The sequence below is a fragment of the Diadema antillarum genome, unplaced genomic scaffold (genome assembly GCF_040938485.1).
Source record: "Diadema antillarum isolate AM-2024a unplaced genomic scaffold, OU_Dant_1.0 seq00000382_RagTag, whole genome shotgun sequence".
NCBI classification, from domain to species: Eukaryota; Metazoa; Echinodermata; class Echinoidea; order Diadematoida; family Diadematidae; genus Diadema; species Diadema antillarum.
In genome coordinates this window covers 3,241,600-3,266,399 of record NW_027271380.1, presented here as the reverse complement: position 1 = coordinate 3,266,399, position 24,800 = coordinate 3,241,600, and the positions used below count along the sequence as shown (strand labels likewise).

Genomic DNA, 24,800 nt, shown 5'->3' with positions numbered 1-24,800 from the left:
TTTCTTTCCAATGCCAGCAACATTTTGACATCACATTAATATTCAAAAGAAATTATTTGTGAATTCTTTCACCACAGGTGTGATTCACTGGGAACATGTAAACAAATGTATTTGTAATTCCATTTACTACTTTCTGTTTCATTGCATGAAAACTTGCAACAATGTTAGTGGACAAGGATAGGAAAGTTGGCTTGCTTCATGTTCATAGATTTTCTTCCCTTTTGGTCCGTGAAATATAGCTCTGTATGTGTAACTAATAGATAATCATGATCTCAAAGTGTGAGGTAAATGAACTAGAGCTGGATAGCTAGACCCACTGCTATCCCTTTGTGAGATAAAATATGTTCTTGTTAGTATCACTTTATGTGTCATTGCATTATCTGAATAAGACTACATGTATATAACACATTGTGGAAGGCCATGCATGGCAAGATAACTCGAAAATATGAACATTGTTAAGGATGATTTAAGACTATAACCACTACAGTGGACTCTCATTATAACGAAGTCCTTGGGACCGGCAATTTTCTTTCGTTATATTGAAATTTTGTTATAACCGAATGAATAAACAATAAAAATATGACAATGTTGCGGCCCTAAATTTTACTTTACTGTACATTAACTGGAATATCGTTATAACCATGTTCGTCATAATGGGAGTGCACTGTATTTGTCACTTGTCAGAATCTCACTATGCCAGATACACGCATTTGATTGCAATTTATTTGGACCAAATTCAAGAGTGTTTTTCTGGCAATGAAGCACATAATTGTCATTGTGTACAATATTACTGTAATAGCAGGAAGAGAATAAGCTGAAATACCAGTTGGGGAAAATTTTCAAATGTGCTTGTCAAGTACAAGTATGTGTATGCACCTTGTGCATGCCTATGAGACAGTTTTAGGTCAGCCTGATACTGGCCTTACATGACAAAAGATATAAAGAACTATCATTTAAAATCACATGTGACAGAGTCAGTCATGAATATGAAAACAGCAAAACAATTAATACAAAACAATGAAGCAGAAGTATCATAATCAAATGATTGACCAGGCATTCACTTTACCTAACATGTAATTTTGTTTTATATAACCAGTCATACATAAAGTGTAATGACTGATCATTAGCACTTACATGTCGCATTGGTGACAGGGCGAGATTTCGTTTTCTTTTCTTGCTAAAATGGGTTGCCACAGAATTTATTACGCCTACATTTGAAATTCTTTTGACTTAAGATGTATGTTTCACCATTTTATAAAACAAATAACATGTAACATCTTTTTGTTAAGGCATTTCAGTACATTCGACACAGTCCAAACATGATCAGCTATTGCCTCAGGCATACTAAACTGTTCCAAAAAGTACCTTGTCTGGGTAATTCTTACTACAGAATGCCCTCACTGAAGTATATTATAATGTCTACAAATAACAGGGCAGGATTGGAATCTATTTCTTTTTCTTCTTATTGAATCAACTGCATGCTCCTTCAAGGTCAGTCATCGAATCTGATGTGAGAACTTGCTTTTGAAGTCACCTGCTCAGCCTTCTGTAGCAGCTAAAGAGAAAAGAGAGAAACAGAATGAAAGTTTCTTTCAGCTGAATATACAGGAGGAACAGTATGCTCTTCAGGTTTCACATCCCCTATACATGTTTGTTTTGTGACTGTGAAATGTGTATTTGCTGTGCACTTAAGTGCACAGTGTGTTTTTACGTTTTCTGTAATTCGACAAGTGATTAGAAATAATTTGATGATAACAGCAATTACTACTATTATTACTATTTTCATCATCATCACTCTCTTACTTTTATATTACCATCACCATTATCATCATTGCTGTCATATTTCCAAATCTCCTCCAGGGATGCCAGTGGCAAATTGCTCTTGGGCGAAATTTTTTTTTGTGAACGAAATTGATGTGTGCGAAGCGCACATCACGAGCGCGAAGCGCGAAGTCCCTTCGGCCGGGGTCCAGGGCCCGCTCAAGGGCCCTGGAAGCTCTGGAGTTCTTAGATGCTCTCTGGTGCAATCTGAGCATTTCTGAGGGCTCTTCTTCCCTCAAATCTAATCCAGAGAAATGAATTTGTAGCAAAAATAAAGAAGTCCTAGTGCCGTAAACTCCGTAGTTTTGCTTCGTTCAGCTGACTCGATCGACTCGCCACACTCTCTCAGCGCTGTAGCTATAGCGAGAGCGCTGCATGATCCATGCACCGCACATATAGTACATCGCCTAGGCACCACACGTTGTTCGATCGCGATCGCACATGCTTGATCTTGATCTTGATCTTGATGGTGTACGTTGATCAGCCCTGGTAGAGCAACACTCAACTTTGGTTCATAGGTCATGGTAGAAGGGACATTACTCAAAATGTTTGAATAATGTATCTTTAAATAAACGTGGATCAGCTGTATTGGTTATTGCTTGTGGTAAGGAATTCCAGTATCTGGTGGTTCTTGGGAAGAATGAGTGTAGATGGAGATCAGTTCTGGAAGTAGGGAGCTTGATTTGGAGAGGCTTCCAACTCCTGGTCCTTCTAAGTGGTTCAGGGTTGAATTCACCATGTCTTTCGAAGGGCAAATCAACCAGGCCATAGATTATTTTATGCATGGATATGATACTGTTCATGTGACGCCTATGTTCCAGGGTAGGTAGTTTGATATTCTGAAGCATGGTTGTTACAGAGCTTCCATAATTGTAATCGTTGGTTATGAAACGGGCAGCTTTCCTTTGTATAGCCTCTACTTTTTGGATAAGCCTCAAAGTGTGCGGGTCCCAAACAGGGCTACAGTACTCCAGGTGAGGGCGAACTAAACTCTTATATGCTTGTACTTTGACATTAAGAGGGGCTCTATAGAGGTTACGCCGTAGAAATCCGAGCATACTGCTTGCTTTGTTGGTGATGTTGTCAATATGTGTATTCCATTTTAGATCCGATGACAGGGTTATTCCCAAGTACTTGTGTTGTGACACCTCTGCAAGGCGATGGCCGTAGAGTGTATATGAAGTTGGGATAATGGTACGCCTTTTTGTGAAGTGGATCATCTGGCATTTTGGCAATTTAAATGACATTAGCCACGTTTTCGCCCACTTTTCTAGGCGCTGGAGGTCATTTTGGAGAACAACACTATCTGACGGTGAGCGGATTTCATGGTATAGAATACAGTCATCGGCATAAAGACATACTTTGGACTCAATTCCAGATGGAAGATCATTGATGTATATTAGGAATAATAGGGGTCCAAGGACTGTCCCCTGTGGGACACCTGAAGTTACCTGAGCAGGACTGGACTTTGCCCCTTCGATAACTACTGATTGCTCTCGTTTTGTGAGAAATGCGGATATCCACTTGTGCAGACTCCCTGTGATTCCATAGTGGGTGATCTTCTTCAATAATCTACGGTGTGGCACAGTGTCAAAAGCTCTAGCGAAATCCAGTAAGATAGCATCCACTTGCTTGACACTTGGGTTATCACAGGCATCCGAGATGCTTTGGATGGTGGTAATCAGTTGGGTTTCACAGGATCTTTTGGATCTAAATCCGTGTTGATAATCAGATAAAACATTGTGGTCCTCAAGATGATTTATAACATGACTATATACTATATGTTCCAGAATTTTACAGCAGACTGATGTCAGTGATATTGGTCTGTAATTTGTTGGATCTGAGCGCTTCCCATGTTTAAATACTGGGGTGATGTTGGCCCTCAGCCATCCGCTGGGAAGTGTACCTCTTTGGATGCTAGTATTATACAATTTTGTGAGTATGGGTGTTAATTCTGGAGCACACTGTTTCAGCACGAAGGGTAGGATTCCGTCAGGACCAGGGGCCTTGTGTGGTGATAATCCCTCTAGTAGCTTCAAGACTCCATCAGGATTGATCAGGAGAGTTGTGATGGGTGGTAGATTCACACCTCTTAGTCCAGGGATGGGTCCACGGCCTTCTTTTGTGAATACTGATTGGTATTCTTTATTCAGTAGTTCAGCTTTGCCAGCAGGGTGTGTGACCAGATTCTCTCCTTTTTGCAAGGCAGGGATTCCACAACGATTGCCACGTTTCGTTTTGATATACGACCAGAATTTCTTAGGGTTGGAACGCAGTGACTCATAGATGGTGTTCGACATATACTGTGCTTCTGCCTTGCGAAGAGCCTTACGGACATCTGATCTCAATGTTCTGTAACGTTTCCAATTGACGAGAAGATCTGTTCTTTTAGCTGTATGGAAAGCTCTTTCCTTTCTGCGGATGAGGCGTTTAAGTTGAGAGTTCATCCAGGGGAGATTATATCTTGAAGAAGATAGTTTGGAAGGTATGTATTTGTCAGTGATATTCTGAATAAATTTTTCGAGGCTTTGCCAGCTTTCCTCAATGGAGTTAACTTCACAGTTTTGGATGAAGAGATCTTGAAAGTTTTTGATATCCTGCTTCATACTGGTAACATCTGCCTTGTGGTAAAGGTAGACCTTGTGTCTGGTATGGCGTTGTGGAGAATGATCCACATCCGCTTCTGCAAGGAGGATGGAGTGGTCACATAAACCAGGGGCTGTGAGAAGTGGCACAAAGATGTCTGGGTTGGAGACTAAAAATAGCTGAAGAATGTTTGATACATGATGCACTTCTGTCTGATGAACATGGTTGACTTCTTTAGCCATTTGGTGCAGTGAAAAGTCATTGATGATGTCCAACAGGGAGGTGGATATGTCTCTGGGATACGTGCAGGCATTTGCAGATTTCCGACACATACTGTCCCAGTCTATATCAGGGATGTTAAAGTCACCCCCCAACCAAATAGTAGGGTTTTTAGAGAAATCAATCTTTTCGAGTGAGGCACGCAGCTGTTGCAATGGTTCAGTACCAGAGCTTGGGGGTCGATAGAAGACTCCAATATAAATTGGCTTCCTATTAAATATCTGTATTTTTATCCAGAGGATTTCAGCATCTACATTCAGCTCTTCGATTTCGATGGCGATTAGGTCGTTTCTGACCGCAATCAAGACTCCACCACCTTTCCCCGCTCTCCTGTCTTTTCTGTAAGCAGTGTAGTCAGCGGGAAGAAACTCACTTGTGTTGATACTAGGTGTCAACCAGGTTTCAGTCATGATGATAATGTGTGGTTTGTGAGTAATCAGGCTTTCATGTAAAATACATGACTTATTAACTACACTCTGACAATTTAAAATCATAACTTTTAATTTCTTAGAGGAGTTGGTGTTCCCTTTTCCAGCATGCCCAGGTCTTCCATGACATTGGTTGAACAGGGGACTACTTGGTTGATTAAACACTGGCGATGAAGTATGGAGTGGGTTACCAATGAAGGACGAGTCAGAGGAGCTGGTCGACTCATTACTGCTAATGCTTGGCTGTGATGTGTGCTCACTCTCATCAGATAAAGAAGAAAATCTGTTACTGTCTTCAAAGGACTTTGATAAGAGAAACAGGCTGGAAGCAAAATTTGGGAGGCCACAGTTATCACAACACCAGGAATATGATTGATGACTGGAGAGGATGCGAAACATGTCCTCATTCATACCTATACACGTCCTATGCATCCATGTTTCACAGTGGTCACATACGATGCAGTCTTGGTTCCATCTAGCTGCTCTGGAGCACACGCCGCAAGGATACTTGGGTTGACGGGGACCAGGATTTAATTGTACATCACCTGACATGTTGATTAGAGTCATTGTAAGGAAGACTTGCGAGGCCAGGACGGTTTTGTAGGCAAAAATAGTGTTGTCAGAACTCACGAGAAGTACCATTGATGTGCAGTAGATTGAATTACACACTGAAATTTTTTTCTTGTGTGTAGATGAAGAGCCTGGCAGGTGTTCAAAATAATGCCAAGATTCAGTAGGCTGAGATGAGTACTGACCCATGCCAATGTACGAAGATAATATCAGACTCGACATTGTGTATGATGAAGGGTGGGCATAATGATAAGTGTGTACATTGCAGCCACTAGAAGATGGCATACCTCTGTACAGCAGAGATTGATTGAGCTCACTGGTTACATTTGGATTTCCTTTCTCCATACTCGGTGGTGAGGAGTAAACATTTCTTGGTTCCGCCTGGCTATCTGACATGCGCAGGGAAACCTCGTGTATGAACAGTGATGTAGACACAAGGAGGATGACGTGTAAACAGTTTGACTTTGCCATGTCTAGAACACAGTAAAGCTTATCATACACTCAAATAATATTTCCGTTGAAGCTTCAAACAGTAACAATGAGATTCAAAAATTACTGAAGGAGGATGATTCCATGGGTACTCCAATCATACAGACTCACTATATCACAATTACTTCACTACGTCACTTATTTGCTACCTTTTTCAAATAATATATCGAAATTTCAAAACCAAAATCAAAAGAAATTGTCAAAAACAAAAGAAAAAGAAAAATAAGCTCCAAACTATACTATGAATGTGTGCACACGTGGGAGACAGCAAAACGATGAGTATCGTGGGTGCGCAGGTGGGTGACCAGCAGCAAGAATCAGGATGTAGGGAGACTTATTTTGTCGGCACTTCTGGTTTCTTCTTATCAGTTAATGCACGTAAATGAGATGAAAAAAAATGTACAAAGCATACACTTCAGAGGGAAAAACAGTGATAGCACACAGCAGTAGTGGTGTAACACTCACAGTGTCAATGAGAACAGTTAATACGTGGTGTAAATTTGTGCGTAATCTAAGCCAGGATATCTAAACTGTAAACATCGATGACGATGCCGAGGAGAGATTTTAAAATCTCTGAGAAGCTCTGGGTTCATGCAGCAGAAGTGGATATCGAGATGGATTTATAAGGAGGAGTTTATACTTGCGGTTTTCCTAAAAGGAGTGATGTAGAGTGACTGTCCGCTTGTTCAATCAAGATTGCAGGCATGCCTTGGCATGGGTCCACTCCCAGTACAAGTATGTTGAGCAAGGTTGGAGCGTACAGTAGGTAGGCTTGCGAGTTGTAGTTGTAGTGTACACATGTACCGTCGGACACAGCACATGCACATGTGCAAATCCAGTTGCTTCCAGTAGCAAAGTACACAAATTTCAATCGATGAAATCTTGCTCAATCCTCCAGAAAAATCTGCTCCATCACAAAGAATCCTCTGAAGTGACATCAAAACTAATATCTTAAACCATTTTTGTAAAACAAAAATCGAAAATAAAGGAAAATCAACAAAATAAAAATTAAAACTCAGGGAGCGACTGAGAGGCACGTCCCTTCTCGACCGTGACCTATTACCGTCAATGCTGGTATAATGCTGGTATAACGCTGGTACAATGCTGGTATAACGCTTTCCAGACAATAATGTGGTCGTATTCTAGAAAAAAAAAAGGAATTTGTAGCAAAAATAAAGAAGTCCTAGTGCCGTAAAATCCATAGTTTTGCTTCGTTCAGCTGACTCAATCGACCCACCACACCGCCTCAGCGCTGTAGCTATAGCGAGAGCGCACCGCGACCGCACATAGTACAGTGGAAACTCGATATAACGAGATGGTCGGGACCGAGTCATTTTCCTCGTTATAGCCGATATCTCGTTATATCAGTAGACATATAGAGGGCATAACATAAAGACATTAATTTGCACATGTGGGACTACCCATCATATTTCAATCAATACCGAAATAACTTGATATTGTGTGTGAGGGAATTACTCACCTTTATGGGTAAGAAGATGTTTTTCACCAAGGAAATCCAATATCAAGAATGTGTTTCTTATTAATTGTAGATGTTTGAATTTGTAAATTTATATAGCTTGCGATTGTATCAAGATCGTCTGTGGATTGGTATGTGGTTATCGTATGAGTGTGTGTTGTGTGGAAAGCTTGAATATGGTCTGCACAATCCTGTGTGTGTATGTGACACATTCTGTATGCATTATGACTGCGTGTGTGTGAAGATGGGGAATTCCCTACGTAGAAGGCCAATCACGGCATCAGATTGCCTCACACCTGCTAAACGTCATGATGATGTCATGTATACATATGGCCGTCCCACCACATTTTCTGCATGTATCAGTGTGCGCGCACACACACACTTACACGTACAACATGCAGTGCTAGCTGGAGTGCACTGAAGAAAATGATTATGTGTATACAAGACAGTTTTTGGCGCATCAAGCTTTACAATCTCGGAAGATGATAGCGCAGGCGAAGTAAAGCTTTACCGAAGGCATTTTGCTTTACCTCGCTATAGCAGGTTTGATTGACTATGTTTTTCTTTGTTTGGAAGTCACAAAATTTATCTCGTTATAGCAGTTATTTCGTTATAGCCGATCTCGCTATAAGAGTAGCATTTTACATAGACTTGTGTGGAAGGAAATTTGGGACCGGGAAAATTTCCTCGTTATAACCGATATCTCGTTATAGCAGTGTTCGTTATACCGAGTTTCCCCTGTACATACATCGCATAGAAAACACCACACACTGTTCGATCGCTATTATAAAATGGGTTCAAGAATGTAGCCAATTGGAAGCGCTGAAATGAGTCACGTGTGCGTGCATTATTTTCTTCAGGTATGCACTAAGAAGAGTCTCTCTTCCACCTCCCTGGCCTGACGTACGTCACAATGTTTTACACTATCAGTGCGCACTCAATCAGTTGTTACAAGTGCGTCACGCGCTACTATACGCGCTGTCAATCCTGTAAACAACTTCTAGTTCGGGCCGCGGGCTGCCACAACAGCCGGCGGCCTTTCTTGTGCTTAACAGTACGTGGCGTACAAACTGTACGTATACTCTTATACGTACGTACAGTACTTATGTGCAGGATTTCCGAGTGCGACGTGCGTAAATGTTTGGGACGAACATCTTCGGACATCTTGACTTTTGAGCCAGTGCTACATGTAGCTGACTGGTATTGACCCACAAAGGTACGTGAATAATGCTGTTAGTTTTCGACCCATTTTATAAAACAAATGATGCACAGGATTATTTCGTGGCGATAGTGAAGGTGCGGCTCACTCTCGAGTATTGACAACGGTTGCAAACATGCACTCGGCTGCGCCTCGTGCATGTCGCACCATTGTCAATACTCTTGAGCGCGCCGCACCTTCACTAACACACTCTATCCTGTGCATCATTAGTATATTATCGCACGTGTTGCATGTCCCAGCTAGCAGCAGCAACATCGTGCTAGTTTTGCATGACAGTCGTTTTGTGATATTCTCATGCCCAAGTATATGCGAAACATACTACGGAAATCGTGAAAGTGAATGTCCCTTAAGTTTAGATGATCATATTTTTTCGTTTTTCTTTCTTTGTTTCTTTCTCGTGTTTTCCGGCTTTCCCACACAGACGGAAATAATATCACGAAGCCGGAAATTGGACACCAAAATATGAAAAAGCCGGAATTCCGGCTATTGCCGGAAAACTGGCATCCCTGCTCCTCATTGCTGGAGCATACAATTACAGGACATTTGATAAAAGGGGACATTTATCTCGCTGGAATATTGACAGTTAACTATCGCTTGGATAAATCCTTAAATTCAACCAATGACTTCCAAACCAATGATTTCTTCTTGCGTCAGAATTGGTTAGATTTCAGATGTGAGTTGAGGTGTTAGATGGGGAAAAAAAATTAAAGAAAATCTGGAAATTAATTATGAAACTGTGTTCCAGTGCAAAAGGTATAGAAAATTAGTCTAAAGGCTACATGGGCAATCCCAAAGCTGATTGAATCAAAACCACAAAAACAACATGGGAAACCAAATCAACAAAGTAATTTTAAAAAAAAAAACCTCTAACACTAAATTTCTGCAGATTTGGCTAAAGTTATTTCTAGGATGATATTACCTTGTTGACTCCTCGTGCCTTTCTGTTTTTCTTCCTTTTCTCCTTGGAGTTGAGTTTATTAAAGCGATCCAGCTTCAATCTCTCCCAGTACTCCTTCTCTTCATCCCCTTCAGAGCAAAGGATAAAGGGAGATATGAGCACAATGTCTACACACTATACATATTAACTCCAGCACAATCCTTGTACAGTCAAACCTGTCTATAGCGACCACCTGTCTATAGCAGCTTTTGAAAAATCCCCCGAGAGAAAAGCCCTGTCAAAGACCCTGTGTATAGCGGCCACCTGTTTAACGCAGTCAGCGGCCACAACTTTTGTTTCCCGCCAGTAGATTTTAACCTGTCTATAGCAGCCAACTGTCTATAAAGGCCACTCTTTTCATCTCCCTTGGGTGGCCACTATAGACAGGTTTGACTGTGCATAAAAGCTCCAATGTGACAGTGATGTTCAGAATTCATTCTTGCTTTGAAGTGTACACTCCATGACTTCGAATCAACTAAACAATGTTTGATTTTTTTTTTTTTTTTGCTGTTATTATTGTCGTTGCCATTGTTTTGTTTTGTTTTGTTTTTTCAATGAAGGCTGGAAATATAAGTACATGTACAACACATTCAATCCACACTGCATAAACTGACCACCCCATGGATACATCATATTGACCTTTCAAGGCTCAGGATTAGACCTGTTTAATGGCCCTCTACAAGTCATTGACTTTACTGGGTGTCATCAGAGGTCATTATCTACATCTTCAAGCCCCACCCCCTGCCATTGTTTTGTTTTGTTTTGTTTTTTCAATGAAGGCTGGAAATATAAGTACATGTACAACACATTCAATCCAGACTGCATAAACCGACCATCCCATGGATACATCATATTGACCTTTCAAGGCTCAGGATTAGACCTGTTTAATGGCCCTCTACAAGTCATTGACTTTACTGGGTGTCATCAGAGGTCATTATCTACATCTTCAAGCCCCACCCCCCTCCCTCAAGCTTTCATCATTATGGTACTTTTACTTCCACTATGGTCAGTACAGTTTTATCATCATCATTGACAAGCTGCGTAAAAAGAGATCAAATACCTTCTACGAGTGACAAGGAAATGTGCAAGTCCTTGAGATCCCCTGTTTTTGATCCTTGGAGCACAGACGACAGTCCCTCAGCTGACTTGAACCGGATGTATCCCTGGCTCTCGCCATCAGGTAGATCGATGTAAGCCACGGGTGAAATCTTGTCAATGTATTCCTGTGGAGGGTGCATCAAACTCACAGTTCATATACTCTTAATTTTTACCAACATCTCTATGCAAGGAGAGAAGCAAAACAACAGTTACAGTGTTTCTACTGGTTTAACTTGCTGCCTGGTGTGATCAAAACATAAGCACTAATGAAAATAATATGTTAAACATTAGCGTTTATTTAGATTCAATAACAAACTCTGTCTTGAAGGGCGCAGATAATTTTTTGATATCAAAGAGTTGTCAGTGTGTAATGAATCCAACATCCACCTACAATGTGTATACCTTATTTTTAGCTACATTTATCTATACATATTATTCTGAACTGTAATCCAACTATATACCTTATTCTCAACTCAATTTATGTGTACATATTACTCTGAACTATAATCCAACTATACCTTATTCTTAGTCCATTTTACCTATTACTGTTGTGTTTCCACTATGTTGCCACAGCAGCCCCATGTGCCAAACACATAGTGCGCCATGGGATTTGGGCCTTTTTTTTCTTTAAAAAAACAACAACACGTTCCAACTTTTGGGCTTCACACTTTGGTCTCATCCTTTGTAGATACAGCAATGTGTTGTTTACCCCATTTACTACTTCCTACTGAGTTTCTCATTTGCATGATCCATGCATATATCTGTTTTTTCTTATGAAAAAACAATACACAGGTTAGGACATCATATCGTTTCCTAATCTCAGTTACATATGTGTTTACATGGTTGTACATGATCACACTGTTCGACAAGAACATGTAAACCTTTGACAAATTAATGGACCGTTTTTTTTTGTTTTTTTTAAACAAGCACCCTCATAACTCACCCTGATCTCTTTCCGGGTCATCTCCGACTTGTGGCAGTGTATTTTCACTACAGTGCCCTCGACAAAGTCAAGCTCACTGGATTTGATTTGGGCAGGTTGCTCTTTTTGTTGGGAGTCGGCCTGATGATGGGGAACCTGAATTCATGATTACGAAAAGAAGAAAAAGAGAAAGTTCAGGAATGGAAAGTAGACACTGGGTGGATAAAATGTTCAATAGTATTCAAACCTGGCTGAACAGCAATCCCAATATTAAGGATACATTTGTTGTCTACATTGTACATTACCTGTGTGAACAGGAGGAGGAGACAATAATAAATAACAAGCAGTTTCCTAGGTTGCTGTGAGAAACCAGGAACAGAGAACACTTATGCTGGCATGGCACAATTAGGAAGCAAATTCACATTAGTCCATATGCACCAGGCAATGAAGTCACAATTACATTAATTTTCTTCAACTTGTGGACTATGGGAACATGAATAAAATGCTCCAAAAACAGACACAAAAAAAGCCAGATAGAGATATGTGTGAATACATCCAAGCCCACAATGCACTTGTATCATGACACAGTTTTTGTAAAAATCAAATTTGTTTCCAGTCATGGCTAGTAATGGGAGAGGAATACAAATAAGAGATGAATACAAAGTGAACTCGCAACTCTTTATCAATATGGGTTTTGTATGTTTGTTGGTTGTTCCATGGTTCCAGTAAATCATATTCATCCAGTACAAGATTCAATAATGTACAAGGACATAATGGATTTTTTTAACTATTGACCAAAGCAATCAAAGTTGAAAAAAGGCATGTGGGTCATACTTTATTTAAATAGTTAGATAGATATATATACAGTGATAGATAGGTAGATAGATAGATAGATAGATAGATAGATAGATAATTTGATATAATATGGTGTATCACACATAATATTTCATCACTGTACGTGCATAGCATTGACATGCATGTCCATTTCTTAAGCTTGAATTCAAACACTTGTTCAATAAGCTCTAATTTAGGAATAAGAAATTGTCCTGACCTGTTCTCTTGTCTTGTTTTCCAAAAAAGACTGTCTCTTGCTGGTGCTCTGGTCCCTTAGAGACTGCTTCATGGTTGATAGACACTCCTTCTGAAGGGCCAAGTATTCCTTCCTCAGCTCTAACCATTCATGTCTGCATCAACATAACAGAATAAGCAACTGATTGGGATCTTGAAAAAACATCAATACAGGTGTAATGGGAAAACTGCCCTTGGTTAAAGACTCAATTCAAATGAACAAACAAGAAGAAGCTCTAAACCTTTGTCCTACTATCCTTCTATCATCTATTCATCAAACACTTATTGGAAATTCTTTTGACCTTATATCTGAAATTATATTATGAAATAACATTTTATTAGGGGAGAGGCCAGGATCAATGTACCACTGAATATACAATGTATCCCCAATTTGATGGAATGAATATCCAGGCGGCATATTGAAGAGTCATAGGTTTGTGTTGTTTTTGCTTATTATTTTCAAACTCATTAGAGTATTTAAGTAATGATGTCAGCCTTTCACAATGCTTGGGTTGGAACCAAGTGTGCGCGTAAACACTCGAGCCAGCTAAGGTTGTTTAGAACCAGTTTCTATGCCAATGAATGGCTATGACATCACACTTTGGTACTCTCTTCTCATATCCACAATAGACAGTCACTGATAGCTAAATCCTGTCTACGGAAACAATGCCACTCACTTTGAGATGACTCTCAGGAAAAGCGACTCATCTTCCTCCTGGAGCAGTTTGGTCTTCTTTTTTCGGATCCGCTTCTTCTTCTCGATTTCCTCCAACGAACTCTTCTTGCTCGACAGTTCCTTGCCATCTGCCTTCAGCGCTTTCTCTGCCAGGGTCTTGCGACCTCTCGATTCAGAGTCTGACGGAATGAGTCTCATGTCGAAGAGATCACCCTCGCTCAGACTGCGTTTCCTTTTCATGGTCTTCCTACTAGCAGCAATCTGTTCTGCTTGCCTCACCTTCAAAGGCTCTATGTCCTTCTCAGCTTTTTCGTTTTGCTCCTGTTTCACTTTCACTCCATCTTCACCACTCTCCTTCCTGCTCTTGGCACGCACGGAGATTTCTCCCCCACCTGGCATCGGAGTCGCTTCTTCTATGTCAGTGTGTCTCCTCTTTTGCCCCCTCCTCCTCTCCTTCGCATCCTCTGCATCTTTGTCTACGCTTGTAGTGTCCAGCCTTTGTGTGCTTCTTGACCCTTCACTGATCGTTGTGGCGTTCGTCTCACTTTTGATTGCGCGCAACTTCGCTCCCTCCTTTTCCATGCTTGTGTGCCCGGCGCTGTCTGCTTTTCTGCTATGGCACTCTGTACTGTCGACAGGAACATCTCTCTGACCGTCAGCTATCTTGCTCCTTGCCTCTGTTTCAGGCAAACATACGTCCTTTACGCTCTCATCCACAGGGTTTCCCTTGATGCTCTTCAGTTTTTTTTCTGATCTACCATCAGCCTCTCCCGCATCAATTGCTCTCTTCTGCTTTTGCTTCCCACTTCCCCCATCCCCACTTAAAATGGATCCATCCTTGGAAGGCTCGCTTGATGTGGACAAGGCAACCCCATGCCCTGGTTTGAGTGAAACTTTGCAGTCTTCATATGCTTCCTTCTTTGACTGCTCTTTTTTATTCCCCCTGGCAAATTCCAGAAGCACTATTCTCCTTCTTCCTCTTGTCTTTGGAAACTGACCAGCGCTGCATAGCATATCAGGGGGTGGGTTGTTCAAGATCTGAGGAAAACAAAGGAACAGAAACACACACACAGTCAAAGAATTAAAAACAAAACAAAACATAGCAACAGTTAATGCATTTGGGAAACATCTATTTTCTAACACTGAGAAGTTTGTGCAAACACAGGACAGTAAATATTACTGTGTGCTCCTGAATTCAATGCATATACTGACCTAAATGTTGGTTCTTTTTACATCTACAAAGCCACAATGTCTGCAAAGCGGTGAAGCTGAAGTTGTCCTAGGCACTACCTTTTGAACGGAAGAAGGCTTTATGTGAGAGGGGTGAAAAGTGTTAAAGATGTGGCAGGCACATACAGATAAAAAGAAAGAAAATCATAAGTTAAATAAGATGATGGCAAAAAAGTGCAGATACTGTCCATGTCCTGTGTGTCTGCATGTATTATATTCATGAACATTTAGGACAGCATGCTGGAGAACCCTCCTGTCCAAATAATGCACACAGATACAATATCCGATACATTTGCTTAAGATCCGATACAAAAATGCAGTCCAATTTAAACCACAAGTGTTCCAAGCTTTCTGTATGTCACCATACCTCACACGCCCTGCTGGCCTCCTCTGGATGATCAAACTCAACGAAAGCAAATCCTTTGGAGTCACCTGTGGACTTGTAGCGAGGCAAGCTGGTGTACACTACGTTCCCACAGTAGGAGAACGTCTTTCGCAGCCAGTCATGATTTACTTTCTTCGGCAGATTCTCCTAAGAGAGAGAGAGAGAGAAAAAAACAAAAAAAGGAGAGAGTTATAGAGGAAAAACATTTTAAAAATACACTCTTAATATACAAAAACAACAGCAGACAAGAAGCGCAACTTTGGAGCAAAGTCGCTCTAAAGTCAGGTATCTGACTGTTCTGGTAGGCCTACGGTGTGGACAAGTTGACATTTAAATAATACATAATAATACATTCTGCTTCTATAGCACATGTTACATTGAAGTCTCTATGCGCTTTACAACAATTCCTATAATAACAATACAATGAGAAAATACATATGTAATACAATACAACTAACTACAAAAACAACAAAGAAATTACAAGAAATGACCAAAGTATTGATTAAATAAATACGTCTTTAGTTTAGTTTTGAAAGTCTCTTGTGTTGGTGCGGTGCGAACAGAGATGGGTAAGGTATTCCATAGGGTGGGTGCCATGACAGAAAAGGAACTTGAGCCATAGTATTGAGTGTTGAAACGGGGGACTTGAAGAAGTAGTTGGTGTTGTGATCGGAGAGCACGAGGAGGTGTGTAGACGTGGATGAGGTCAGAAATGTAGGATGGAGGCAAAGCTCATCTGCACCATATGACACAAATTACTCGCTGACTAGCCACAAGCCTCTAAAAAAAGAAAGTCATATCTTCAACTACTACTTTTGTTTGTGTTCTCTTCTTTGGTTTCTGTGTCTCTCAATATGGGAAATTGTGTAGGTATGCATTTTTCTTTTCTTTTCTTTTTGCTCAAACATCAAGAACTGCCATGCATTCAAGAGAAAATCATCTGGATTTATTTTCTCTATGCCCTCTCCCACATAACTGTAGATGGTTTAGTCTAGAAACATTTTTGTTACTTTTGTCTACATTATGTTTTATTTAACTCTTTATGTGCCATGTTGGCACACCCGACTCAGTCGATGGCGTCACGCGTGCCAAGTTCGCATATTCTGCTCAAACGCACAAACCTGCCCAAACTGATCAATAAATCGCCAAATGCCATGGTACAATGAAAGCGTATCTCGCGATTCTATGCCTGTCACACATAGCTTGCATTTTATGTGGTTATTGACTATCAAGTTTTGCAACCGACTCAATTTGAAAATAAAATTCTTAGTTTCTGTCACTGTTTTGGGTGCAAAAGACATGCTTCTTCGCTGATGTATAGCTACTGGTCATTGACAGAAAAACAATCATGGACTTGTCATACAATTTACATCAAAGCAAAGCTTGACAGTTTCTCTACAACACTGCTCAATACATAACCAGGGTAACAAAAATATATATAAGTTTCATAGATTTCAAAAACAGAATGTTTTCCCAAAGTATATTAAAAATGACTATGTTACTGTCTCAGAATACTGTGGCACACAGAGGGTTTTCACCATGGCACATAAAGAGTTAACAATATTAAACATTGATGATACTGGTTCAAATTTTAACATTGGTTGTTTCTATCCCTAACTCATATTTTAGAACTATTTTGAAGCACTAAAGCTGGGTTTTTGTTTCATCTGCAAATAGTAAATTATGCCTTTAAAAGGCATTATTTCTATCATAGTAAATCTTTATCAATGAATGTTTGAAGGGACACTGATCTTAAACCTGTCTGCAAAGTTGACACAGCATAGCTTATTAATTTTGACAAACAAGGCCCGTGTCTTTGCAACAGGCCTGCGTCTTTGCAACAGGCCTGCGTCTTTGCAACAGTTGGCAAACCAACAGGTCTGCAAATGTTCTTGCAAGAGAGAAGACAGTCTCCTCCCCGGTACTTACAACGTAAACAGTGCAATCATCAGGGTCATGTTTGGGTGGTTCCAAAGGTTTTTTCCTCCTAACTGACGACTCATCATCACTGAGCTCCAGAAGAGATGATTGATGGATTGCTGCGACAATCACCTTCCTGTCCTGAGTCATGGACTTCATCTTGTTGAAATTGGCAAGAACATCCAGGGAGACATCTGCGGACACACAGCAACAACATTAACAACACAAACATGCTGAAATTTATAAGTTGACTCTAATTGATCCATAGTAGGCCTTCACTCAGTGTGCTGTAAAGCTGATCTCATTTACATGTTTAATCTGTGGCAGACCTTTACAAATTTTACTTTAAAAAAAGGAGGAAAAAAGAAGCACTGTGTGGTAGGAAACAACCTAAAGTCTAATTCAATTCTCCATTGTGGCAAGTGTACATACAAGTTGTTCAATACAAGATTACACCTTACATAATTCTCAGTTTGTGGCACTTTGCTAATAGAGAATAATTGAATTGAAAGCAATAAATACATTCAAATGCATTTACAAACAGCTTCATTGTCTAGATGTTCAGTTTTGGAAAATTGTGATATATTGTATAATATACATTGTGATGTGTCTGTTATTCATCACATTCTGTTTACCTGGTACAATATACTGCTAATATGACCAAAAAAAAAGGGATAAATATTTATCAAAAGGACTCTTATCACATAAATAAAGGAAAATATGTAAACCTGCATGGGGTATGCCAGGTAAGGACAAAAAAAAATATTTTGAGGACCTGAATTTTACCATATTAATCCCTGACAAGATCACTACTATCAACAACAAAAAAGTAATAATAATAATAGGAGGCGATGTCATGAATGTGTCCCCACCCTTAATCTAGACATTCACTGTATTTTTCTACTCAATGTAAACTTTCATGATTTCCTTTTGAAAATTATCACTGCCCTGAAGTACAAAACATTATGATGAAGTTTTGATCAACCAAAAGGATACCAGTTACTAAAATGATCATAAATGGATATCACTGAATTCAGCTAGTTGTGGTTTTCTTTTTGTTTAATCTGAGAGGTTGATAGTCACATTTTTAAAAGACTTCAAGCCATGGATATGGAAACAGTAGTCTTACATATAAAAGAGGAATTTTCTATGATTTCTTGTTCCAAAGAGAAGAGAAGCTTGTATCTCTATGATATATCTTATTCTTGGCACTAAATTAGCAAAGCACCCCTCAGAGTCTTACATCCTTTCTCAGACTTTGAAATCTCTTGCATCAGGTATCGGTCCTTCCTCAAGTTTGCATCACTGAAGTAGAATTCCACCTGTTGACAGATGTCCACTGTCAGTTTCTTCACACGTTTCCTTGGTCTCTTCTCGGTGTACATCACTACTTTTTGAGATGCCCTGGCTGAAGAAATTTTTCTACCATCAAGAGTAAAGAATAAAAGGGTAAAAATTTATGGCAAAAAAGAAACGTCACTTTGGGCCCTTAACCCGTTGAGGACAGACTGATTTTGCTACAACACGCATTTCCCATAGACACCTGCCCGAGTATACTCCGGACTCATCCTCAACGGTTTAAAGTTTGTTAACCCCTGCCTGTGACCTTTGACCTTGTGGTGACCATCCACTCCCCAAGGGACATCTACCATCCAAGCTTAGTCACAAATGGAGTTATGGATCAGAAGTTATGACCCATAATAGAAACGCGCCATAAAAACTTAACATTAGGCTCTAAAAGTTTGTTGACCCCTGCTTGTGATCTTTGACCTATGACCTTGTGGTGATCATCCACTCCCCAAGGGACATCTACCATCCAAGTTTAGTCACAAATGGAGTTATGGATCAAAAGTTATGACCCATAATAGAAATGCACCATAAAAACTTAACATTGGGCTCTAAAAGTTCGTTGACCCCTGCTTGTGACCTTTGACCTTGTGGTGATCATCCACTCCCCAAGGGACATCTACCATCCAAGTTTAGTCACAAATGGAGTTATGGATCAAAAGTTATGACCCATAATAGAAACGCGCCATAAAAACTTAACATTGGGCTCTAAAAGTATGTTGACCCCTGCTTGTGACCTTTGACCTTGTGGTGATCATCCACTCCCCAATGGACATCTACCATCCAAGTTTAGTCACAAATGGAGTTATGGATCAAAAGTTATGACCCATAATAGAAACGTGCCATAAAAACTTAACATTGGGCTCTCAAAGTTCGTTGACCCCTGCCTGTGAGCTTTGACCTTGTGGTGACCATCCACTTCCCAAGGGACATCTACCATCCAAGTTTACTCACAAATGGAGTTACGGATCAAAAGTTATGACCCATAATAGAAATGCGCCATAAAAACTTAACATTGGGCTCTAAAAGTTCGTTGACCCCTGCCTGTGAGCTTTGACCGTGAGGTGACTTTCATTAGTAGTAAAATGTGAAACTTTGTATGACCCCTCTTCCCTCGAAGTTTGATTGCAATTGAAGCCCAGAGTAAAGAGTTATTGAAGTTTTTGTAGCATTACGGACGGACGACAGACGGACGACGGACGGACGGAGGACGGACAGACGCCGCAGGCGATCCCTTAGTCTCCCCACACCTCCGGTGGGCTCAACAAAAATGGAATAATGTAGATTTATGGCATACCATCCACGGATGACCATGAGATGTATCAAATGAGTTTTTGCTCTGCTACTTGACTTGACAAAGGACGGGCATTTAAATAAAGAGTAGGAGAGAAGACCCAAGTAGTTTATGAGGAATACAATATCCACACAGAGCAGAGACTAGAGAAAGATAAAATAATTGCAGAAAAGAAGCAAGGCCAGCAACATCCAACAAGGTTTGGCAAACAAACATGTTCTAGAATACATTTTCTGTCACCATGTAAATTTCACTGGCCAGCGTGCAGTAAGTCAATCATGCTACACTGCATACATTGTATAAGCTAGATACAGATGGAAAGCTTTTAAGAGTGGGTCTTGGCAACGACATGAAAATCGATGTAGATATTGACAGTGCCTGATAATCGACTGGTTCAGAATGTACTTGAATGATTGTAAATAAGCTAAAATAAAGTATATCCTGTGATTTTGATGCAATTCGGGCAAGCGGAATTCAAGATATCTAGGTGATTACGAAAGTAAATTTACATTTTGATATCAACACCGAGTCTGGATCTTCCCCTCTCTAATTTCAATTTTATTCTACATCTTTTCTAGATCTAGATTCTTTCTGCCATTCTAACATTACAATCATACATGTTAAATTTAGATCAAAACTTATAATAGACAGGGCCGGGCTCAGCTGCGCTCCGGCTTTCAATCAACAAAATACAGTGCACTCCCGTTACAATGAACACGGTTATAACGAAATTTCGTTATAACAAAGTAAAACTTCTGGTCCCAAAATTATCGTTATTAAAGTCTATGGTACAAAATTCGCTTATACCGAACACGGTTATAGCGAAAAAATTTTGTTATAACGAAGCCTTTTCCAAGCACCACTGACAAAGAAAACAAAAGAAATGTGCCCGGTTATAACTAAATGCGGATCGCTTTCGAAAATACGTAGCGGAACAAGGCATTTACAGCGTCTCTGCATGGGCGAACGTGTCACATCACGGTGTGTTCGCTTGGTGTGTCACGCAGAGTTTCCGAGGGGAACTTGTGTTATTGTAATACAATAATCTGAAATTGATTAACTATTTGTTTTATTGTTTACATAGCTTTCCAGTTTATGACGAGTTTTCAACAAACAGAACATCATGTATGCGTGGCTTCCTTTTTTTTTCGTTGTACAAACGATATTGTCTTTGTTCGGTTATAACGAAATTTCGTTATAACGAAAGAAAACTGCCGGTCCCGAGCATTTTGTTATAACGGGAGTGCACTGTACGCTTTGGCCTTTGAATACTAAAATCCTTGTGTCTACCTAGGATTTAGAACATTCATGAACATGCCATGGCTATTTTGCCCAGTGTACACTAATGTGCTGCTAACCGCACCAGCGACCCCGACCCAACACGTACAGCGCCCCGCGCTGGGGTTAATAATAACTAAATAAGGCTGCATGCTCCATACACGCTCCAATCTAAAACGTTAGATACAACAAACACATAATTCAGCACACGGGACTGTGCAACGTAAGCTGGCCGTCTTGAATTAATGTTGTCATCATACGAGTCAGTGGATCTGTGCAGACTTATATTTAAGATTTCGATTTGAGCTTCTTCTTAAAGTATGAAAACACTGAAGCTTACCTCTTGCACTACTTTTGAGAGGCTTCACACTTGTTTCTGTACTTCAAAACGACAGAACAGCCCTGACTTAGTTGTCGGCAGAACGCTGCTTTGCAAAAGTGATATGAATATTTCTTACGCATTTATGATGAATATTCATTGCGTATTTAATACGATGACTGTCACAAAACGGTAAGCACTATCTGGGCACCCGTCCCGCTTCATCATGAATATTCATCATCTACATGTATCCGTAATACCGTGGAAATACATAATTTTTTCATTTCCCGGCAGCGTTTTTACATTTCTCGGCAAAACTGAACATTTTTCCATCTCCCGGCGAGACGTTTTAACATTCCCCGTTGATGCAATTTTTCGAGATTTTCACATTTCCCGGCAATAAGTTTTACACGTATCCAGCGTTCTGCCATTTACTAGTACAGTATCTTTCTGCCTGATGAATATTCATGATGAAGCGGGACGGGTGCCCAAATAGTGCTTACCTCACAAAACGCTCCCCCCCCCCCTCAAAAAAGTATGATATTTAAGAATCTATGTATATGATTATATAATCCTACTAGTATATATAATATGATATATAACATAATATATAATATATATATTTGATATAAAACATTTCCCACTTTTGATCCTTATATAGGCCTATATGTGTGTGTGTGTGTGTGTCCGTGTGCCGCGGTTTTACCAAGAAAAATGTCTTTGTCCCCGACACACTAATTCTACTTTAGAAGTAGAGGTGTATTGGGGACAAAGGCATTTTTCTCCTCACTTACTCATTATAAGCTCTTTGATCGGGGATGATACTACGTACCTTGAGGGCCCGTTGCATAAAAGTTACTATTATGGTAACTTTGCCATCCAATGGTAACTTCCATGGAATTCTTGATTTTGATTGGCTGTTGAGTATTGTTGCCATGGTAGTTACCATCGGATGGCAAAGTTATACCATAATACGTGTAGTAACTTTTATGCAACGGGCCCAAGTTGTATAAAAAAACCACAAAAACATTTCCCACTTTTGATCCGTTTTAATTCAAAAACGTTACATCATATAAAACTGTCCTTGATATGAGCAAGGAGTTTCAAATACTTTGAAGCTCCTAATTGATATGACTACTATGAGTAATGGCCGAATAGTGTATCATTTAGTTGGAGGTGATTTGAATATGAGAGCATGAATCTGTTTTGTAATGTTGGTCAAATTTGAACCCTCTGCACAAAATTGAACTTCACGCAAGAACCAATAATCTGATAATGCCACCGTACCATTGCTAATGTCGAGCCCGAGTGACTGTCCTCTTACTTAGAAACACCCAGAATATTGTCAACTCGGCATGGTCATCAACGCGCCGCGGCGCAGAAGTTACTCCACACTAATTTGCTGACAATACATCAGTTTTACAAGTATACCATATCAACATAAAATATACATCCAAAACGAGGGTAAAGCATGACCTATAGTTGTGCAGGCAGCTCCCCGTACTTAGAAAAATCTTTTAAGCGAAATGGGGATATGTTAACAGCAGACCATTTTTAAAGTCGGAGAAAATGGGCGCAAACGGTAATAGAATACATGTCCTAGAATATCGTGTTAAAATGCATTTTATATGATGCTGGAAAACATTACATTTTAATACACGTTCATATATTTGGATAGCAACAAGTATGTTTACTTTTCTACTGTATAATATTGTTATATCCGAATGTGTGTGTCTGTGTGTGTGTTTTTGTGTTTGTGTGTGTGTGCGTGTGTGTGTGCTCTGTATAAGCATGCGCCATGAATACAGTGCTTCTAGTACAGATATTGTTGTACTGTAAAAGCGTATTATAATCGCTTACAATTTCACTGGCAAAGGCACACTATATATTTTGTGTCTTTGTTTATATCCTGATGAAAGCCTAATGGCCGAAAACTTGAGAACTAAATAAAGGAAAGCGAAAGCAGAAGGTACGTCTGGACCAATTGAATGCTACTATCTTACGCCTATATTATTTATGTGGTAATCATGTATTTATTAATAAGTAAAAACAAAGGACATGTTGACATAATCCAGGTCCTTGGTCCTATTCTGGACACAAATGGCAGGTAATGACACACTTACAAACACTTACAGTGAATAAATAACGATATAGCTATATTTACAACAGATTTGTGAGGTTGACAACAATTACACAAAACTAATTAATTGACCGTATATTTCCCCACGCAGTACATAGGCTCCTACACTGTATTACATTTCTGATTGCTAAAGTGTTAATCGACTGTACTAACTTTATATTTTCCTGGATACGTATTAGATAATTTTGAGTGTTTAAGTTTCAATAACCAATGACTCATTTCGTTAAATTGTCCAGGATGCTCCATCACATTTTCTAACTAATCAAATGAAATTCGATTAAATCATTATATTTGTCCGGGATACATGCATTTCCAAGTGTTAGCGTGTCAATCCAATTTTACTAATTTATACACTATAAGTGACAAATGTCAGTCCAGTAAATCATCATCCATTATTAATGTAATAATTCTACATACAGCTGTATTACTGCATAATAGTGTCTTTCATACTTACATATTATACATTTCTAAGTGATTAAAGCCCCCCCCCCCCCCATTCTGTTCTTTTCTTGCGGAGAATACGGTGAGTGATGAAAGTATTGCATATCTACTATCCAGCTATATCTAATGTCTTTAATGTCTTGGAATGCAGTGGGACTTTGTTTGGACTTATTCTGTTTTGAGTAGCCATTTCAGTTGTTGTTTGTTTTCAAGTGTTATCTGCCCCCTTGCTCCGATCTCGATGACAAAAAGGAAGGCTTATAGCCCTTGCGTTGTTAGTTTATTTAATACTATTTTGTATTGGATCTCTACTTTTCTTTCATGAGCGGCCTCAATGTTAGGTTCGAACTTCGAATGGTACTTTCAATTCAACAGAATGCTTTAGGATTTGCTTTACTCTTTCTATTAAGAGTACTGCATCTGGTCGTTGAATAGTTGTAACTATAATACGTGGGGTGGAATCGTTCCGCCTGCCACTTTGCACCATCTAGATCAGCGTATATGACATGACCAGTGGGAGGAGACTCTTTGGTCGTATGGTAAATATACAGAATATATATTGCAATTTGTTGTTGTGTCTCCATTCGCACCTTTCCAAAAATGCCGGGCAACTGGCTGACTGGACAAAATGATGGAGAGTGCCGGTTGTATTTGTGGACCATTATACGCATTTGTTTATTAACCTTTTCCCCCCATCTATAAAGATTTGCATACGATGCATTAGAGGGAGTGACATGCATTTGTTACAAAACTGAGAACCCTTTTCGGCAAGTTGTTATACACAATTGATTTCCAGGTGAGATTTTCGTCAGAAAGTTCCAGGAGCTTTACAAATTAACCTTGCACCAGCAGCGGCTCGATGCGTTTTTTCCAATA

General features: G+C 39.7%; 1 protein-coding gene across 1 annotated transcript; it reads right to left on the bottom strand.

The window, feature by feature from the left end:
- Positions 1 to 1,211: 1,211 nt before the first annotated feature.
- LOC139731680 (la-related protein 7-like) lies at positions 1,212 to 18,490 on the bottom strand. The gene is made up of 9 exons (XM_071642569.1): positions 18,349 to 18,490; positions 17,115 to 17,299; positions 15,168 to 15,332; positions 13,572 to 14,608; positions 12,878 to 13,010; positions 11,848 to 11,982; positions 10,867 to 11,029; positions 9,789 to 9,895; positions 1,212 to 1,555 (listed from the first exon to the last, which is right to left on the bottom strand). The coding sequence occupies exons 1-9, from the start codon at positions 18,488 to 18,490 to the stop codon at positions 1,493 to 1,495; spliced, it is 2,130 nt and encodes a 709-aa protein (XP_071498670.1). The 3' UTR covers positions 1,212 to 1,492.
- Positions 18,491 to 24,800: the final 6,310 nt, after the last annotated feature.

Excerpts from the sequence above, each read along its gene's own strand:
- LOC139731680 (XM_071642569.1), bottom strand. The coding sequence starts at position 18,490 with ATGTACACCGAGAAGAGACCAAGGAAACGTGTGAAGAAACTGACAGTG. Across the intron at positions 13,011-13,571 it reads TTCCTGAGAGTCATCTCAAA|ACATGAATGGTTAGAGCTGA; the intron begins GTGAGTGGCATT and ends ATGTTGATGCAG. Across the intron at positions 11,983-12,877 it reads AAAACAAGACAAGAGAACAG|GTTCCCCATCATCAGGCCGA; the intron begins GTCAGGACAATT and ends TCATGAATTCAG.